Source organism: Mercenaria mercenaria, chromosome 19 (genome assembly GCF_021730395.1).
Source record: "Mercenaria mercenaria strain notata chromosome 19, MADL_Memer_1, whole genome shotgun sequence".
NCBI classification, from domain to species: Eukaryota; Metazoa; Mollusca; class Bivalvia; order Venerida; family Veneridae; genus Mercenaria; species Mercenaria mercenaria.
In genome coordinates, this window is record NC_069379.1 from 11679307 (window position 1) to 11700805 (window position 21499).

General features: G+C 33.3%; 1 protein-coding gene and 1 long non-coding RNA gene across 2 annotated transcripts; both read right to left on the reverse strand.

Annotated features, from left to right (window-relative positions):
* On the reverse strand, positions 1-1553 carry LOC128551199 (uncharacterized). Its single transcript, XR_008368695.1, has 3 exons — positions 1239-1553; positions 593-673; positions 1-67 (listed from the first exon to the last, which is right to left on the reverse strand). It is a non-coding gene; the product is annotated as an uncharacterized LOC128551199 (long non-coding RNA).
* A 4297-nt stretch (positions 1554-5850) lies between these two features.
* On the reverse strand, positions 5851-16437 carry LOC123542807 (agrin-like). Its single transcript, XM_053531515.1, has 12 exons — positions 16325-16437; positions 15777-15857; positions 15182-15241; positions 14698-14850; positions 13790-13874; positions 12189-12254; positions 11727-11855; positions 11135-11205; positions 9609-9693; positions 8518-8583; positions 8074-8214; positions 5851-6058 (listed from the first exon to the last, which is right to left on the reverse strand). Exons 1-12 carry the CDS (start codon positions 16341-16343, stop codon positions 5983-5985), a joined length of 1032 nt encoding a protein of 343 aa, XP_053387490.1. The 5' UTR covers positions 16344-16437; the 3' UTR covers positions 5851-5982.
* Positions 16438-21499: the final 5062 nt, after the last annotated feature.

Genomic DNA, 21499 nt, shown 5'->3' on the forward strand with positions numbered 1-21499 from the left:
CACTTACGCATATTTGAATGATGGGTCATAAGAAATCTTCTTGATTTGGCATTAATACTTTCAAAATCTGAAACAAATATTAAGACTATTTAAAAATGAGTTCCTTTTGAAGTAACTAGTATTAACACATTGATGGGCTGCAGATTATGTATGCATAACTACAACTTATAACAAATGTTAAGAAAACTGACTCGTATGTTTATTTATTCAAAAACTCAGTTTAGTGTTTAAAATATTTTCGATGTTCTTGATTAGCTTTAATTTACAAAACGACAGATAAGTCAGCTGAGGAGATGCTTCCGTGTCCAAGTGGATAAGGTGGCTGTATTCAAGTCACTTGCTTCTCTCCACCTTGATAGGACGGATAATCTTTTCATGTGTTGACGCCATCCAGTGGGCTTACGGAAGATTCGGAGCTCTTGAAGTAATGCCCGGAGGTGCATTTCTGGTCTTTTTTCCGGAAAGTTGCCATAAGATCTAAAATTGTGTCGAGGTAATATCAAACTCTACCAAAATATATATTTGATAACTACTTTGATGTGACCGGTTTATTTGTCAAGGTTTTGTGTGTGTCAATTCACTTCTCATTTACCTTTATGCAGTTCCACCTTACTCGGGTCTACGCCACTGATTGTAACAGATCCAAACACGACGAACATAAGGAATACGGTCCCTACAAAATATAAATATATATGGGCTATTCCATTGACATTAGGACACCTGTATTTGTGACAATGTTAGTTCCTGCACAAATAAATGACATAAAATACTGGAAATCCATCGTTTTTTTCCATTTAGTAACACCCATGCACCATAAGAAGACAGTGGTTTATAGTTAGAAGGCCCTTGATGAAATCAAAATAAGTAGTTATGTTTTCAAACAGTCAACAAATATCCAAAAAAGGATGTATAATATTCGATTTGTATTTATCTGAGAAGTTACATAAGGAAATATATATATATTAGATGGCCAACAACGCAAGTATGCTTTCATGGTGACTTTCTTAAAAGCAATGTTATTTTTAAACAGTGAAGATAACTTCTTCAAGTCTTCAATTTGAAGGTAAAGATAAGGTCTTCAATGTGTCTTCATGTAATTGGAAGCAGTTCTGTAATTCTTTACACGCAATACATTAAGACATTAAGCAAAACATATAACACATGTATTAATTTGCCATGTTCTAACATATCCTAAATTTATTGAATTTTTCGAAAAGATCTAAGTAAACGATACGAACCTATAGGCAATGTTTCCATTTCTACTTATTTGCAGTGTTTGAGGTATATCTCCTTATAATTGTGTATACATGTACGTATAGATAAGGACGAGTGTAATATGTCAGATAAATAATGGCCGAATTTCTGTTTGAGTACGTGTATCACATGGGTTCAAAGGGAGATTATTATTCATTATTATGAATCATAAAACAGTTAATACACTTTTATTAAATATATACAACAAAGCTTTTGCTTAAACATCTGTACGTATCATAAGGGTATTTCTCTTGATCCTCTGTCTTCTGCAGAGGCATTGTGTACATGCGTTTTTTTTGTGTTTTTTTGGTTCTTAAGGTTTGTGTTTATATATTAAGTTACAAGAGCATTTTTCTGTTTTACATGCCATTCCTATCGCCATTGAGTGTTTTAGGGGAATACTTTTATTTACACTGTAACGTGACTTGCCATATGGTGGGGGTAAGAGTGAGGTTAGGAACGCACAATTAACCGGTTTAGGCTTCCCAGTGGTGCTTTTGCCACTGACCGTCCAAGGCGGTGCCCCACTGTGTTCTTTTATTTGTTTGTTTAGTTTCCATTTTTCCCTTGTTTGTGTGACGTGCGTGTGCTTGCGCGTGCGTGTTTGTATTTTGTGTGTGTCATGTGCACGTCCGCGTACTGCGAGTTGCGATTTGGGAGGCTGCGTTTTTGGAACGTGACATTCCCTGTGGGATATTTATCCTAGTTTTGTATGTATTGTATGTAACAAAATCATCAAATGAGACTAATACATAAACAATTTTATTAACTCTGCATTAATGAAAATAAGCTTTTCAGCGAGGGAATATCATTTTGATCACTGAATTAAAAACGACTTGCTAAAGACTTTCAGACACTTATTACTATCTTCTCTCTATTATTATGACGATTGTGTATTGGCAGAAATATAAGAATAATCTGGCGTTAGCAAGATGGAGAAATTCAGCAGCTCTAAAATCTAGTCAATTAATTAAAGAAATTTGTCTTCCATCAAGACAATGCACTATGTCATGATGCTGATAAAATATCGATGATATTCAGATTCTTAAATTTTAGAGCTTTAATCATTCTCAGTATAGACCAGGCCTCAGTCATATGAACCTTGCTATACCCACAAGTCAAGTTAGATGCTTTTGTACCTTGAAGAATGTAACGTCATTACTCTGACATTTGAAGTACTCGTGTGTACCTTACCTTATATATGAAAATCGTTTAATTTACCTTTACCTACCTGTAGTCATCAAAATATTGCATGTTTAACAAAGATAGAGGTACTTTACACAAGATGTAGTATTAATTATTATATGCTAAATTTATTCAGGCCGTATGGGAACTTCCCGCGTATAAAGCCACTGGCACCAGACCAGAAAGATGCCACGGCACATGTTAAACCCTGTCCAATCCTAGCTGTACCGGCTAAAATAGTTACCCGTTCATCCAATGTCCATCAGAAAACTATAGATACTACATTGTAGGTATTTAGATAAAACTTGGTATGGTGATTAAGACCATAAAGAATTTATGCGCGTTCCTTTATTTTATTGACGCGTTAAAACATTCCTGTTGCTGGGCAATATGTAGTATCAACTTTCGTTACTTAAACAGATTTTCTTTTCAAAAAACTTGGTACAAATGATACAAATGATACAAGGCATTTTGGAAGCCATGCACGTAATCTTATTTTGTCTATTCTTTCGTACGTTCGTCCATGGGTGTATTTTGCCATACCTTAAAAAGTGCAGATGATATTATCATGCTACCGCATTAAGAGTCGACAAGGAAGGCATTTGACACAAAGGAAATATTAATCTGCTAGCTCCATATGCATAGAATCCCGAACATGGTGTCCTCCTTTCTCATCCAAAAACTAAATGAGGGTTGCTCTAAGTACTTAATGAAGAAGAATGTATACTTGTACGTTATTTATCTGTTTAGCTGCTTATTTATTCAGCTATTGATCTATTTTTCTATGTTTGAGGTAGTTTTGCATATCTGACCAACAATTTTGTTTTTCGCAGTTTGAACGTAGCCTGTGTCTTACAAGTAAATTATTTCAGAATATATGGTGTGTTTCCTGAACAGTTTTAACCTTTAGCCTGCTGGTGGCAAGTGATTCTGCCTTTGCGGCTACCGGTAGTGCTGACCAAGATCAGCCTGCATATCCATGCCATCTCATCATGGTCTGCACTGTTCGCTATTCAGTCAGTAAATCTTTAGTGAACACCCATTTAAATAGTAATTAGTAGTGCCCAAATTGAATGATGGACCAGTCCATTTTAGATATTTAGTTTGGTAAAGGTTAAAAACACAGCGCTTACATAGCTCTAAATAATTTCGATTTTAGACTTAGGTTTTTATTAAGATTTTGTAAGTACGGTGTATTAATGTCACCTTCATTTGATAAAAAAATCAGTCTAAAGAAATCCATGTTCGCATAATTGTATGCTTTATTAGAAATACACAACAATAAATGAGTCAAAAAATGATAAAAAAAATCATTTTTTCGCCAGATGACCTTATGAAATCAAGGAATGTTTTGATTTAAATGATTTTAATTTGATCCTCATTAGTCTAGTGAAAATTTTAAAATCAGATCTGTCTGTGCTCATACTTATTTTCTGGTGTAAACCTATTGCAAATTCATGTCAAACTTCACATGATGTATTCAAATCAACCCTTTAGAATGTCGAAGCTCGAAATGTTCTTCTTTGTCGCTAAATCACCTCTTCGAAAGTCTATGAAATATCATTGTAAAGGAAAACTTTGGGATAATAAGTATTCTGAACACAAGTTCGTTTATGAAAATGAAAGAACTTCTGCTACCGGAATCATTGTTGTTACAAGATGTGTACAGTCAGTTGCGATTTTTATTAAATAATTCAATGTATAAACAAACATTAATACACTTTTAATTGTGTTTAACCTCACGCCGACACCATTCAAGCCATTTGGCGACTATTCCAGCTTTTGATGGTTGAGAAAATCCCAGGTGCCCTTCAGTGTATTAATATGGCATGTGCGGGCACCTAGGTAGGACCAGCGTTCTTAAGTAAGCAAGCTAGATGGCTGCATCCTATGAAAGAACTGTACTCACCTAGTAAGGTTTCGAAGACACACTGGTGAGGGGCGAGTAATTCGCACTAATACTCCCGCGTATAAATTGCTACATAGATGTGTTACCTATAGTACTTACACGAAATTAGATACTCACCATACATCTGGCACACATATTCTTAAAAGTTTAATAAGTATGATTATGTTTAAGCTGTAGCTAAACAATCGAACCGCTTAAGCTAATTTATACAATTATATAATTTTATTTCCTGTTATTAATTATGAGACGACGTTCAGCTCTTTTTAACACTCTCTCCTTAATGAAAGCTGTTGGAAGACTGGTACATTTTCTATACACTTTTACATCCTTACTCTTTGCACATTGAAAGAGCTAGATGATAAACAACATAGTCCGTTAAAATATAAAACCGGTTTAGTTTTAAATGAAGGCGTAAATAATAAGGTAAAGTTATTCCTCCTTGTATAACAGCGTTGAATTTCCTCTCCATAACTTGTGTTATTGACAAGTTTATATTTCAACAGCAAGATCAAAAATTGAGACATACATATTAATAAAATTTGTTTCTGACGTCTTGACAACACCACTGTATTGTTGGTTAATAGTAAGAACTAGTCCTTTGACATTGGAATACTCATTCGGGTTTCATATGTCTTAAATGTACAGTAGTAAATCTAAGATCGGCGTAATTACAAGAAGGTTAACCTGACGTAATTTTTAGCAGGTGTTATTTAAAAAAGGCGATTTTTCATGTTAGAATAGAAAATAAATTTAATTCTAATATGCTCGTTACTGTTAAAACACGCTTACATTTAAACGACGTCACGTTAACATGCGATTCCGTGGACGTATAACCTCTTTTCGTGTATCAATAACGTTAAAACACGGGTTTTCTATATATTATTTAATTTAACATGTTTCTCAGTGAATAAATAGAACTCTGGGATATCTTATTTGACACGTCTAAGGTTTAACAAATACAACCTGAAAATGGCTGCATATAGTTTCAAACCCCCTGGTTGTTGGTGCAATTACTAATTATTTCAATATTCCCAAACACTACCTTATGAGGGTATATCATCCATGGAGCCTGTACCATAAATGAGTACTCATGGTATAGTACGTAAAAACAGGGCTGCATATAGAGGTTCAAAACCCCTGGTTGTCGGTGAAATAACTTATTATTTCAACAATACCCCACACTACCCTATGAGGCTATATTATCCATGGAGCCTTTTCCATAAATGAGTACTCATGGAATAGTACGTAAAACCAAGGCTGCATATAGAGGTTCAATGCCCCTGGTTGTTGGTGCAATCACTTATTATTTCAAAATACCACACACTACCCTAGGAGGCTATATTATCCATGGAGCCTGTTCCATTAATAGGTGCTCATGGTATAGTACGTAAAAACAACATTAACACAATCTTATTAACATTTTTCTTTTTGTCATTCTTGTGCTATGAACTAAATGAAATAGAATAAAATCTGTGGAAGTGTAGAACGCAACAAAGTAATTTAAAGCCATACTCGGTTTGATTTATTGTGTTCATGAGAGGTAATACAATGTGCAACACCCATCAAAGAACAGTGACAAAAATGACAGTATCCTGATATAAACATTGAATTGTTTATTATGCAATTGTATTGGATTAACCTCCTGTGCAAAACTCCCTCGGCTTACGAGCAAGCTTTCGATTGTCGCAATAAGCTTTGCTATATTCGCAACTGAAAAGGAAAATTAAGATATAGGATGAATTTAAACTTGATAATTTTATTAATTAAGGAGGTTGGTTACCTTGCTACAAGGATAAATTCAAATTAGTTGAACCGTAGCAATTTTCTGTATTTCGTGTAATTTAATGTTTTAACTGTTGCAATCTTAATTCCGTTTGTCTCTGTCCCTTCAAGTATAATTTTTATCCAGGTTTGAAATACATGACCCTCCGAAGGTATTTTATATTGAAAGAAGAAGGAAAATATGGATATTGAACACTTTTCAGTGTAGTTTGGTCTCATTTTCATCCGTAGAAGTCTGCATAACCGATAATTGTACTAGTATGCGCGTTAGCTTTCTAATATAAGCTTAAAACGTATATGTCGCGGGGCTCGTGTTTCCATGGTAACGCATTTTCTCTCATTTTTAAACAACTATGTATGAAAACGGGTTTTTCGACGGCTTCAGTGCCATTCTGTTAATGACCAACATGGAATATTTGAGTAATATAATTAGAAAAATACCAAGCATTGTACCCTATTTTTCTTAAAGTTCAAAGTAACCATGGCAACAGGAATGTTTAAAATACCTTATATCTTGCTTTTTATCGTAATTTCTTATAAAAAAAATATTTAATAAAATTATCTTTCATGTTAATATAGCTTTAAAACATCTTACTTATAACGTAAGTAATATTTTCGTGTTATTTGCATTGATTTAAACAAATTTCACAGCTTAAAATATTAACCGCAGTACCCCTCGTCTGACATTTTTATGGAAAATCGTTCTGCATGCTGCTATTATTCTCATGGATATTTTTGAAATGCAAATAAAAATCCGAAGCTTTGTTCCTTAAATAGACCAGTGTCAACGCTTTTGAATTTTACATTTAGGTATATAGGTCACGGGCTTCCATGGTAACCTCAATATAATTCAAGAAACAACAATTTTCTACAAATTTGAATAATTTTAGAGTTTGATTTTAGAATATAAGTAGCAAATTTTCAATGGAAACTAAAAAATAGCTCTTACAAATCAAACAATCAAATTTTTATTTGAAAATGGCCGTAGTAAGTAACCTTTCACCCAACTATATTCCCAATAACATCAGTTACCATCATCCATCTGACATTCCGCATCACATTTCAATATAACTACATAAAAGAAGAAAAATACTGATCATTTTTCAGAGCGAAAGACTCATAAAAATATTTCAGCAAATAATGGCTATTTAAAAATAGTTCAAATAAAGAAAATGCACAGAATTACGTACTTTCAAAATAAAAGCTAGTAATTTTGCGCGGTAACTGACACGTAACGTCATGACGTCAGTGATGTCATTTTAAGGCAACAATATTTTGAAGCGTTTCTGCGGCAATTTATTTATCATTTCTGCATTATTAAACCATTAAGCATCAGATCGGAGGCAGGTTCATGATTGTTTCTTCAGAAGAATGGATATACAAACACATTTAGTTTGTTGTAAACGTCGTTGTAAATCGTCACGTTAGCTTCCGGTTAGAAATGCGCACATACAAATATTAAGGTAGCCTACCTCCTTAATAAACTACAAATGTATTACAGTTTTGATTCAGAAAATATTAAAAGATACTTTAACGGTTTATATCGATTCAAAAGTGGTACACCACTTTCCGTGCAAATAATTACTATTTTTTCACGTGAGGCCATCCAGTGGGTTTACGACAGGTGCGTCCTCACCCACGATGAAATAATGTCCGTTCAGCGTGGGCGTTCATCCACCGGCAAAGACTGAAGAGTCATCATTATAACGATATTGTGTCGTTGTGACGGAAAACCAAACGAAAGCTTTAAATGAGGAGACAAACAGATAAAGCATTAACGAACACTGTTCTATGACGTACCTATTCAGTTGTTTTGCATTTATCCCGTTTGTTACATAGAGACAGCTATAAATAGTTTTAAGCTTTCTGCTGCTTCTGGTTAACATTGCAAATTACATGTTGAAGAAATTCAAAGGTAAGATGCTAGGATCCTAAACATTTACCTGTTGAGATAAAAGTTTCCGTTTGAGGCACAGATAGGAGAAAGGTCAGTTCCACATGCTATGGCGTCCTTGTTACTACAAAATGCTTGCATAATGGGATCCAAGGTCACTCCCGCAGTTGTCACAGGTGTTGTTATCTGACTAGATGAAAATAATAGACATAAAGTACCATTTCGACATTTTGTCTTTAAAACAGTATGTATGTTAAAGACGTCATGCCTATCTATAATGTAGTTCTCTTTAATTTGATGAGGGTCAAGAAAGGGAAATAACCGTCTTTGGCCTTTGTAGTAAATACTTAACACGCAACCTATTTAAGACTAAAATTGGAATTTATTCCTTTCATACAACGCAAAATATGCGGCTTATATTAAGACAATTCCATCCATCTTTTGAGCATTGTTTACAATATGCATTATTTTCAAGTATATAATTTATGCTTACGGACATGGACCTCTTTTAACTTCTCTCAACGTGTCGTTGTCGCAAACCGCTTTTGAAAACTCACACCTGTAAAATACAAATTAATTTGTATTTCCACTTAAAACGTACATAGGCATTATAACTCATTCAAAATATCAAACATAAAAAATGTGTTTCTGAGGATAATATTCTACTCCATTTACTAAGAATTACTTTCCCGTGTATTCAGATATCACTTGTGTACGAAAAGAATTTTAACCGTTGTCTTAAACTTTTACGATCTAATAGACTGTGTGATTCCAGTAGAATTAAACTGTTTATCATTTCGATGTTAATGAGACGGAGATCCAAAATTGTATTCCTATTTGACCTCATACGGTGTGCTGTTTTGATATGCCATAAAAACAAACGGAAATCAAAATATTCTTTCAAGAATATCCAACAGTAAGATTAAAAACCATTTCGTGACTAAACGACGGCATGCATTTCGAGAGTTTAATGTACGTTATATCGCTCAAATACAAATAAAATACCTTAAGGAGAAAATATCGCGACAAAATTTATTTTAGAAATAGTTTTTAAAACGTATATTAAATATTTTTCCAAATACAGTATATATATCTTCTATATACAAATGTATGTATAATAAAATGTGTAAAGCTTAGAAAGCAACAGAAGAAAAACAAAAGTTTCATTGAATCTATTGATGACACCAATGAAACCACGTAATCATGCATAATATTGTAAGACAATAGAGGATGGTTCTTCGGCTCTTAGTCTGCAAATGATGTGAATAAAAATGTATGAATGCTTTGTGTATACGGCGGACGTATACCCAAAAACAGATAAAGAATAAACAAAAAATCTCAGTGTCAATTTTTGAAAACTAATTGAATAGAACCACAATGTTTGCAAAGAAATCCACAGAGTAGTGTAAATTGCCACACCTCAGCTCAGTAACTCAAAATAAATCCTTATTCCATGCTAAGATCAAAATGTTCATGTCTTGCATAACTTTAAATCATTACCCATCAAATTAAACTGTAGACTATGTTTTAATTCTTTTTTAATAATTAGTTTCAATTTAAATTCTATGATTTTAAGACAATTACATATTTGCATATATCACGCCGTCTGATCCACAAACTTGGTCTGATTGTGTTCCACATGTTATCGTAGACTTACTTTGACAGAAATCTGTAACAGTGATATATGATTATAACATTCACAATTTCTTTTAAAATATAAATCCGGTTTAGTTTTAATAAAGCTGTAAATAATAAGGTTAAGTTATTCGTCCTTGTATAACAGCATTGAATTTTCTTTCCATGATTTGTGCTTTTGACCAGTTAATACTTCATCAACAAGTTTTCTAGGCAAACATCAAAAATTGAGACATGCATGATTATATTTGTTTCTGGCGTTGTGTAATAAAGCACTTATTGTATCGTTCTTTGGTTAATGATAGACATTTCTAAAGTAAACGTAAATCGGAAACGGATTACTGAATCCGTAAATGTTATTTGCCAATAACGGTCTAAGGGAGGTTACTATTGCATTACTATTGGATGAAATTGTCTCCCATAGACCACAAATTCGAGTTTAACATGTCTCAAATGTTCAATAGTAAATCTAAGATCGGCGTATTTACGAGAAGGTCAACGTGACGTAATCTTTAGCAGATATTATTTATGAATAAAGACGATTCTCAACACAAGAATTGTAAATAGATTTAATTCTTAATATATTCTTGTTTCTGTTAAAACACGCTTACGTTAAAATGACGTCACGTTAACATGCGATGACGTCAGTACTTTGCTGCGCCAAGAAGGAGCGCTACTACATTTTTTCTACTGGTTTTGATACAGGGCATATCAGAATCGAAGTAATAAATAGAAAAGTCGTGTTTTCTTTGAATTAATACACTCAAAGTCGGTTATACGTCGACAGAATAATTCGCTCGGTCTACGCCTTTGTGAAGTTATTTCACGGACATATGACCTCTTTTCGTGTATTAATTGCGTTAAAACACGGGTATCTTTTAATCAAACATTTGTTTTGATATATAAAAAAATCGTGTTTTACTCAAAGTCAGTTATACGCCGGCAGAATAATTCACTTGGGCTACGCCTAACCTCTTTTCGAGTATTGATAGAGTTTAAACACGGGTTTTCTATACATTTCTTAAACATTTGTCTTTGATAATAAGAACTCTGGGATAACTTATTTGAAAAGCCGTAAGTTTCACAATTACAACCTGAAAAGGGCTGCATATAGAGTTCAAACCCCTTGGTTGTTGATGCAATTACTTATCATTTCGAAAACTCCACACACTACCCTATGAGGCTATGTTACCCAAGGAGCCTGTTCCATAAATTGGTACCCATGATATAGTACGGAACAAGTATAAATTGTAAAACAACCTTAACGCAATCTTTTTAACATTTATATTTGACATCCTTGTGCTATAAACTAAACGAAATAGAATAATATATAGTATAGAACGCAACCAAATAATAAAATAGCATACTCGGTTTGATGCATTATGTTCATGAGAGGTAATGAAATGTGCAACACCCCTCAAACAACAACAAAAATAACAGTTGAATTGTTAAGTATGCAACTGTATTGGGTTAACCTTTTACACAAGTATCCCACGTCATGCGAGTAAGCTTTCGATCGTTGCAATATGCTTTGCTAAATTCGCATCTGAAAAGGAAAATTAAGAAATGAGACGAATTCCAACTTAATTACTTTACAAATTGATTAAATATCATACTTTCGATTCAGAAATATTAAAACAGACCATAGTGTTTGACTTCGAGTCAAAAAAATTAATGATACACTTTTTTTTGTGTGACTTTCACATGAGGAAACCATCCAGCAGGTTTAAAGCAGGTACATGGTTCAACAATGGTGCCCACTCGTGATGAAATAATATCCGGTCAGTTTGGGCTTCTTCCACCGACAAAGGCTGAAAAGTCGCCAAATGACTGAAATTGTGTCATTGTGACATTAAATCATACAAAAACTAAAAAAGAGGAAGTAAACAGATAACAGTAATGCATACTGATCTACAATGTTCACGTTCAGTTGTTTAGCATCTACCACGCTCGTAACACAGACAGAGCTATACATATTTTAAAACGTTTCTACTATTTCTGGTTAACATTGCAAATTACATGTTGCAAAAAGTTCAAAGCTAAGCTGCTACGCTTCTAAACACTTACTTGTTCAGATAAAACTGTCTGTCTGAGCTACAGACAGCAGCAAGTTCAGTTCCACATACTATTGTGTTCTTTGCACTACAAAATGCTTCTACAATTGGATCTGCAGTTGTCGTAGGTGTTGCTATTTGACTAGACGAAAATCAAAAAATTTCAGACATGAAGGAGAAGTACGCCATTTTGACTGTGAAACAAAATGTACTTTATCAAAGACATCATTTCAATATGCAGTGTACGAAAATGTAGTACCGTTTAATTTGATGACGGATGAGAAAGGGAAATGACCGTCTTTGTCCTTTGTGACAAACGCTTAACACGCAACCTAATTAAGACTAAAATCGGAATTTATTCCTTTTATACAACGCAAAATATGCGGCTTATATAAAGACAATTTTTAATCATGTCCCCATCTTTTAAGCTCTGTAAACAATATGCATTCTTTTTAAGTATATGATTTATGCTTACGGACATGGACCTCTTTTAACTTCTCTCAATGCGTCGTTGTCGCAAACCGCTTTTGAAAACTCACACCTGTAAAAGTATATTAAAAGAGATTACCACTTGAAACGAACATTGAGACTATCAAACCTATAAACTACTTTTTAAGTAAGTGTAAAATTCAATTCTATTAACAAAGATTCTTTGTCTCGTGTATTCTGGAATCACTTGTACAAACTGAATTGGAACCACTGTCTTAAACTTACAGGATCGTAAGAGTCTACTTATAGGCAACACTTGGTATAAGTATGAATTAATAATTCCAGCAGGTTTAATACCTAATGTTTATATTTGGATATAAATGAGATGAAAACCCATAAGATTTGGGTCTTTCTGAGATTTTAAGTAGTATTATGCTGCGTCTAGACCGTATCAAAATGAAGAAACTCTTTCAAGAATGTATATATGCTGCTAGGCGCTTTGTCGTATTTGGTCTGTTATATTGTGGTGGTGTAAATTTAGTGCGTATAAATTCTCTCTATCATATAACAATTTATAATACGAACTTGTAACGTAGCGGATTTAGCGTATGGGAAAGTCTACTGGTCTCAATTTGATTATATCTCTTAAAGCAAACTATCTCTATATCGAAATCCAGATAACGTTCAGAGAGAGAGAAAGAGAATATAGATTCTCTGGTCCCAATTAGTAAAATAGGCTACAACGTCACTGCTGATTCGTGAGGCGTGAAAACAGAGATTTGAGAATGTATATGCAAATGTTGAAACAGAACGAATGATAGTACAATTCGAGTAATAACATATGATCTTGGTTAATGGACTTGCCGTATCATCTTCGCGCTCGTTTGTACTGTTTTGAACTGCTTTGCCGTTATTGGTCTGTTATATAGTGGAAGTGATTTAGAACGCATAAATCATTTTATTATTCATATGTATATTTCTAAAACGGCTCGATTTGATTTCAAATTAAACAAAGGTCATCAAGCTCTATTATTCTTCGAAAATCAATAATGACGTCAAATTGGCGCATGAAGTCTGATATATTACTCCTCGGGTAAATAAAAGCTATCAGTATGTCAGAGCGAAAACAATCAAGGCCTTCTTATGATTTATTGTCTAATTGTTCAGGTGCTTCGCATCAATTCCTACACATCTAAACTCTGAACCGTGGTTAATTAAGCGATAAATCGCAAGAAGTCCTTGATGGTTTCATTCTGACATTGCCAAAAGTGACTATATTTACTGCCCAGCACGACAAAATTATATTATTGAAATTACTTTTATACGTAATGTAAATTTTAAATACAGCATACATTCTATATCATCTAGAATAAAATTCAACGAAAGTATTGAAAGCAAAAAGAGAATAACTGAGGAGTCGGGCTTTTTATGAGTCTGTTTATGAGAGGTGATATAGTGTGCACCACTTATTAAGCCCCATTAATTATGTTAAATATTGTAATTCAAGGAATGTTGGTTTGCTCGCTCCTAGTTAACCAATGAAGAGGATCATGATAAATATGACTACTCTTTTTGTATATTACAAATATAAACACAAATAAGACAAAGCTTAAGTAATAGAAATACGAGAGTTATTAAGAGAATTACATGTTTGCATATGTCACGCCGTTTGAGCCGCAAACTTGGTCAGATTGTGTTCCACAATTTACCGCAGATTTTCTTTGACAGAAGTCTGTAATATAAACCCGATATAAAATATCCATCTTTTGATAAAAACAATCCAATTGTTGATAAAGATATAAAGTACTAGAATAATCAGCCAAAGGTATTCCCACTCTTATTACAGCATTTCAATACAATACAACTTCAAGAGACCTCCTAACTGAATAACAAAATGTGGTATCTCAACACAAATGATCTTTTAATACGAAATAATTTTTATGTTTAACAAGGGGCTGGGAATTTCAAAGTAGTCTCTTAAGTAATGCAAATGATTAATTAATTATCAATAGAATTGTCTCTCAGGCAAGCTGAACTGTATTTGTATGTAAGTACTAATAAAGCCCGCTTTTAATTTCTTAAAATTTCTGCTTATTCAATATGAAAGTTGTTTTTTTCTTAATACAAATGTTACAATGTTAACAGTTAACAAAGCTTATTGATGGAAGAGTAAACATCGCTAGGGAGAAAATGATTATTGAGGGTTCCCGTGGCTGAGCGGTTAATGTAAGTGACGTAGATTCACTAGCCCCTAACCGATGTAACGAAGTCATGCAGCGGTTTACAGAATGTTTTTGGTTCTACCCAAGTGCATGCCCTTGTCTGAAACAATGTTTGGAAGAGCACCTGGGTATTTCTAGACCACCAAAAGCTGGAGAGGTTCTACACGGAACAAAACAAAGGACATTTAGAACTTACCATCTTCTTTAAACTATAAAGCTATATACACCTCTACAGAAGTATAATATTTTCGGATTCAAATAAGAACAAACTTTCAAAACAATCAAATTTTGTAAACTTGCAAATGCAACGATTTATTTTGGCAATTAAAAAACCTGGACAACTCCCAATGGAACTATTAAGAAGTCCAAATGGAAGGTTGAGACATAATCTGTTATCTCCAGTTGTACAACAAGCTACCGTTTCTGCTTCATATCCATTAACACACGTGGTAAGGCAAGCCACGTGTTGTCTCCATGACATCCAGGCTGCAAATGTGTTCAAAGTAAAGAAAGAAATTATTACTAGAGAGAGGAGGCAGTACTTAGGCATGTTTTAACATCTTAGACATGTTAAATGTATGCAATTTTTATATTTTTATGTTTTGATAGAAGATATTTATACAACTACCAACTGATTTTGTAAAACTTATAATATATTCTTATATTAAAAATATGAGTATTTATTATTTATATTTTAACATTTATGATATTAAAAGATCTTTAAACTGAAAAATAAATCCATAAAAAACATCGCAGTAAGTTCTTGCAAATATCTAACGAAGTACTTGTAGTCGAAATAACGCTTAAGTGCACTTACGCATATTTGAATGATGGGTCATAAGAAATCTTCTGGACTCGGCATTAATGCTTTCAAAATCTGAAACAAATATTAAGACCATTTAAGAATGAGTTCTTTTTTGAGTAACTAGTATTAACAAATAATTGGGCTGCATATTATTTATGCATGACTAGAACTTATTACAAATGTTCAGAAAACTCATATTTTTATTTCTTCGAAAACTCAGTTAAGCGTTAAAAATATTTCAAAGTTTATGATAAGTTTTAATTTACAAAACGACAGATATATCAGCTGGGCAGATGCTTAACCTAACCCTAACCCTTAACCATGACCAAGCGGATAAGGTCGCAGTAATCATGTCACTTGCTCCTCTTTGGGTACGAAACCTCGATTGGGACGGATAATCTTTTCATGTGTTGACGCCATCCAGGTATGGAGTTCTTGAAGTAATGCCCGGAGGTGCATTTCTAGTCTATCTTCTGGAAAATTGCCATAAGATCTTAAATTGTGTCGAAGTAATATCAAGCACTACCAAAATATATTTTGATAACTACTTTGATGCGACCGGTTTATTTGTCAAGGTTTTGTGTGTGTCAATTAACTACTCGTTTACCTTTATGCAGTTCCACTTTACTCGGGTCTACGCCACTGATTGTAACAAATCCAAACACGAAGAACGTGAGGAATAAGGTCCCTACAAAAGATAAATATATATGGGATATTCCATTGACATTAGGACAGTATGTACCTGCATATAATATTAGAAGTCCATCGTTTTTCCATTTATAAACACCTATGCACCATAAGAAGACAGTGGTTTTCAGCTAGAAGGCCCTTGAAGAAATCTAAATATTAAATAGTTATGTTTTCAAACAGTCAAAAATATATATATAAAAATGTAATATATACAATTTGTATTTATCTGAGAAGATACATAAGGAAATATATAGATTGCCAACAAAGCAAGTACCTTTTCATGGTGACATTCTTAAAGCTTTAGTTAAAAGCAATGTTATTTTTAAACAATGAAGACCCGATTTGAAAGGTAAGGAAATGGTATTCCGTGTTTCTTCATGTAATTGGCATTAAATTACCTTGTTTTAACACACATTATCCTAAATTTATTGATTTTTCAATAAATTCTAAGTAAACGATACGAACCAATAGACGGTGCTTCCATCTCTACTTATTTGCAATTTTTAAGGTATATCTCCTTATAGTTGTGAATACATGTACGTATAGATAAGAACAGTGTAATGTATCAGATAAATAATGTTCGTATTTCTATTTGACTATATGTATCACGTGGGTTCAAAGGGAGATTAACATACATTATTTTGTCATTATTATGAATCAAAAAAGAGTTATAGTCTGATTTTGACGCATGAGAGTTCAGTTGAGATATTATCCTGCTTTCGCATTAAAAGTCGACATGGAAGGCACTTGACAAAAGGGAGATAATCTGCTAGCGCCAAATGCATTGAATACTGAACATGGTAATATCTTTTCCCCTCCGAAAACTAAATGAGGGCTGTTCCAAGTACTTCGTGAAGACAAATGTATACTCGAACGTTATTTAATTATCAAGCTGCTTATCTTTTCAGATCTAGTGATCTATTTATCTAGTATATATTTGACCAACAATATGTTTATGGAGTGTATAACTCAGTTTAAACGAAGCCCGTGTTTTACAATTAAAATGTTTAAGAATAATTATATGGTTTGTACAATGAAGTTTAAAAAACACAAGGCTTACATAGCTCTAAATAATTTCTATTCTAGGCTTAGGTTTCCATAAAGATTTTGTAAGAACAGCGTATTAATATCACCTTCAATTGATTAAAAGAACATTCTAAAGAAATCCGTTTCCGCGTAAATGTATGCTTCATTAGAAACACGCAACAATAAATGAGTCAAAAATGATCCAAAATTCAACTTTTGTCTGATTTTACATTTTAATGATTTTAATGTAATCCTCATTAGCCTGCTGATTTTTTTATAATCAAATCTGCATGTGCTTCTAAATATGTTACTAGATTTACTTTGTTGATTCATGCTTAACTTCGTAAGATGTATTCAAATCAACCCTTTAGAATGTTGAAGTTCGAAGTTTTCTTGTGTGTCGCAAAATCTTCTCTTAGAATGTCTATAAAATATCACTAATATGCATTTTTGTGAAGGAAACCTTTGGTATAATAACTGAAAGAACTTCTGGTATGCATAATCATTGTCGTTACAAGATATGTACAGTCAATTGCAATTTTCATTAGGACTTTTACAATGTATATAACATTAGTTAGTTTTTATTGGGCTTAATGTCATGCTGTAACCATTCGAGTCAGAAGGCGACTTTCCAGCTTTGGATGGTACAGAAAATCCCAGAGGCCCTTCAGTGTATTTTCAGGCATGGGCTGGCACCTAGGTAGGACCGGCGATTTCAAACGAGCCAGCTAGATGGCTTCATCATATGAAAGAAGTGTACTCACCTAGTGAAGTTTCGTAGCCATACGGTTTAGGGTAAGTGATTCGCACTGACACTCTCGCGTATAAATTGCGTCTTATGCTATAACCTGTTCTACTAACAGGAAATCAGGTATCGAAAGTCGTGGTAATTGAGTATTTCTATGACAGAACTATCATGTCTAGTTAAAATACAATGCATATCAAACCAAGGCAGTTATTTTGATAGTAATTTATTACATAACAACTTCAATAACTTTGAAAGAGAGAGCCATATCAGTGTGCTAGAAATTGAAAGTTCTTTTATGCAATTAATAGCTGAAGGAAAATATTCTATTTTTAGCCCAGGAACTGCATTGTACAGTGTAGCTTAAGAATTTTAGTTTATGTCATAGTTATTAAAATAATAACTGTTACAGTATGTTTGTACATTTGTTCATTATTATCAAAAGCAGTCTTAGATTCGACCGTCTAACGTAACGATGCAAAAGTAATGCTAGTCTAGAGAATAAACAATTAATTACGGATGACAGACCACAACGAAAGACGGACATTCAACTTTGCAATCCTAAAAGTTCTTCATCTCAACAGCAGTTTTGTTGGGGTCAGCTTGAATATACGAATAGATCGTGATCAGTGCTGCATCTTTCGAGGACGAGGATAGGATTGTTTCGTATTGTTTGGAAATGAAACTGAGTTTCATGGCGATGATCATGCCCCTTGCGGTGTATCATTTGTATGAAGAAGACATAAATATTCATCAATGTACATCAATAAACATTAGAACGTTAATCTTGATATTTAACTGCCAGTAGTCATGTAGCGGTATACTATAATATTTGGTATTTAAATTTACTCTTTTCAATTAGGCTTAATACAAAAAACAACAAGATATTCTAGGTTAATATTAGAGGTCAATTCTTAAATCATTTAAACAGTAGTAAAATCACGGATTTAGTACAAAATCATGTAAATTACTTGGAAGGCGTGTAATGGGTTATTCGAAGTGTTAAAATCAATTTTATGTAACGTGACTTTTTTACCATGTGTTTGACTTCGTGAAAATGAAATAATGCTATTTCATAGTTTTGGTATTACAACAGTGATATACCTCGTTTTAATGTAGGAGCCATTGATCAAATTGATATGGTCTATAATGGATAAAGAAATAATGGATAAATGATAATAATAATAAACAGCTGTGTCTTTCCACAGTGACTTTATTTCATTGGCATTTTTATATTACTTTATTTATTTGAAAAATTAAATACAAAAAATTACGCATGTCACATCTTTACTCAATTACCTATGCTTTTGACCAGCCTATAGCTTAACAACAAGTTTGCAAAGCAAACATAAAAAAAATAAGATAAACAAAATTAAATTTATTTGTGACATCATTTTACAGGACACTTAATGTTTTGCTCTCCGGTCATTTAGTAATAACTATCCCTTTAATTTAGGTATACTCTTTTGAGTTTATTATGACGTATTTGTAAGATAGAAGAACAAAGCTTGAAGGATGGCATGACTTCACCGTTATCAGAAATAAAGACGATATTTCTCATATAAGAACAGTAAGTAAATAAATTCTATGTAGCATCTGTCTCAGGTTTTACTAGACACCATACAGGAATAACTTTTTGTCGACTTGAAATTAATTGTATCGACATGATTTCGTTCAATCACCTTGCATCATAGACTAAACGTTATATTAGACTATTTACATACCTGATAGTTTACTACCAGAAGATAGTTGGTCAGTTTGAGCTGTCTAAAGTTTTTAGGTTAATAAAAAAAACAATACTTTCACATAGTATAACGTGTTCAATTAGGTTATGCTAATATAAAGGTAGCAAAATATACTTTGACAAAAAAGCTTTTTATATAGATATTGGATTATTCATCATACAACTGGACTGGACTTGACAAAGTATAAAAAAGAAGGCGACGGTGGTAAATGCCATTTTTTTTTACTTTGTATTCTGACAAAACGACAGTGGCATAGACGTTAACGTCAAGTTGTCGCACCTGACTTTACTAAATTGGCAGCTGAAAAAGGAAAATAAATGGTATGGATGAACCAAGCTTGACAATCTGATAAATCAATAAAATAATTTACTTTTAAAGCAGAACATTAACAGATTTTTTGTAAGCGTCCAGTTAAATTTCTTGTGAATAAGTTGGAACAGATGGAAATTCGACACTGAGACTCCATATTAGCCATAAGATAAAATCCTTTAAGTGTATGAAATTCATCATCTGTAGGGGCCTCTGTGACCGAGTCTTCTCGGTCGCTGACTTCAATTCACTTGTCCCTCATCGATGTGGATGATGTGGACTTACTTGGGGCTTAGATTTCTTCGTGTGAGGAAGCCAACCAGCTTGCTTACGGGAGGCTGGTGGTTCTACCCAGATGCTCGCTCTTAGTGAAACAATGGTTCTTCCTCTACCATCAAAGCTGGAAAGTCGCCATATGATCTATACTTTTTTGTGTCGGTGCGATGTTAAACCAAACATAATAAATTGAATAAAAATTAACATCAGTAAACGATTGAGACGATATTTCTGTATAGAATCGTGTCGTTCTTATTCCTATTTCACATTGTACAACACGATGAATATTCAGACCCATAGTTTCGGGTGGGTAATCGTTCAAACATATCATAACAATGTATTAGAACAATGTAAAAAATGTCGCATTGACTCGAAGGCGTATAAACGTTAAATACAAACATCTGCAGCCTCTGTTCATTTTTCGTGGTAGATTGTGTACGACGTCGCATTGTTTTAAAGTCAAACCGCAATGACGTCACAGCTGCAGTCAATACGTGTTTTTGGCTCCACCTTCGAGTCAATACGACTTTTTTTTATTTTTGATCATGTGACTACATCTAGAGCAATGGAAATGACTATAACTTGAGATTTAATATTAAAAAATGTTTTCAGTACACCAGCATCACTTACACGTCTATTGTCTCGGAACAGCATACACATTAAAAACGCTTTTGTTATTTCATACTGCCATTAAATTTGTAATCTTAAATTAAATTGAATTAAAAAAAAATCTGCTTTGACAATATTTGATTCATTTCTTTTTTGCAATACAGAGAGTGCTATAGATAGTTTCAAACAACATTTCAGCACGAGGCATTGATGACTACCTGTAAACGAAATTCAAAGTTAACCTTGCAAAGCATTTAAACATTTACCTGATCTGATAAATATTTTTGCCAGAGTCACAGACAAGATCAATGCCATTTGGGCATTTCACAAGGTCCTTGTTTGCGCAAAAAAGTTTGAAATATGAGATCCATGGTAACTGATGCAGTTGACAAGGGTGTTGTTATCTGACTAGAAGAAAAAGTAATTTTTCATGACATGAAAGTCCATTTAGATATTCTAAGTCAAATGCTCTTTTTTCCGGCTATTAAACGGTCTGTGTAGTGTGTGTGTATATCTATATATATCTATATGCAATGTTATTTATGTCGTGTGATAAGCTACCGTCTTTAGTCTTTGCTATTGAAAATAACACGCAATCTTTTTGACATACAAATTATTACAGAAAACTCGGAATTTATCCCTTTTATACAACACCTTTTATATCAGACAATTTAGAATATCACAGCTCTCCATCTAAGTTTGAAATATACATGTACAAACTTTTTAAACACATAAATCATGCTTACTGGCAATGACCTCCTTTAACTTCTATTAATGCGTCGTTGTCGCAAACCACTTTTGAAAATTCACACCTGTACAAAATGAATTATTATTCATTAAATTGTACATGTATTTTAATCATTCAATTTCAAAATTAATACTTAATGAGGATAATGTTCAACTCATTTACTATTCATCCATCAAAAGTTG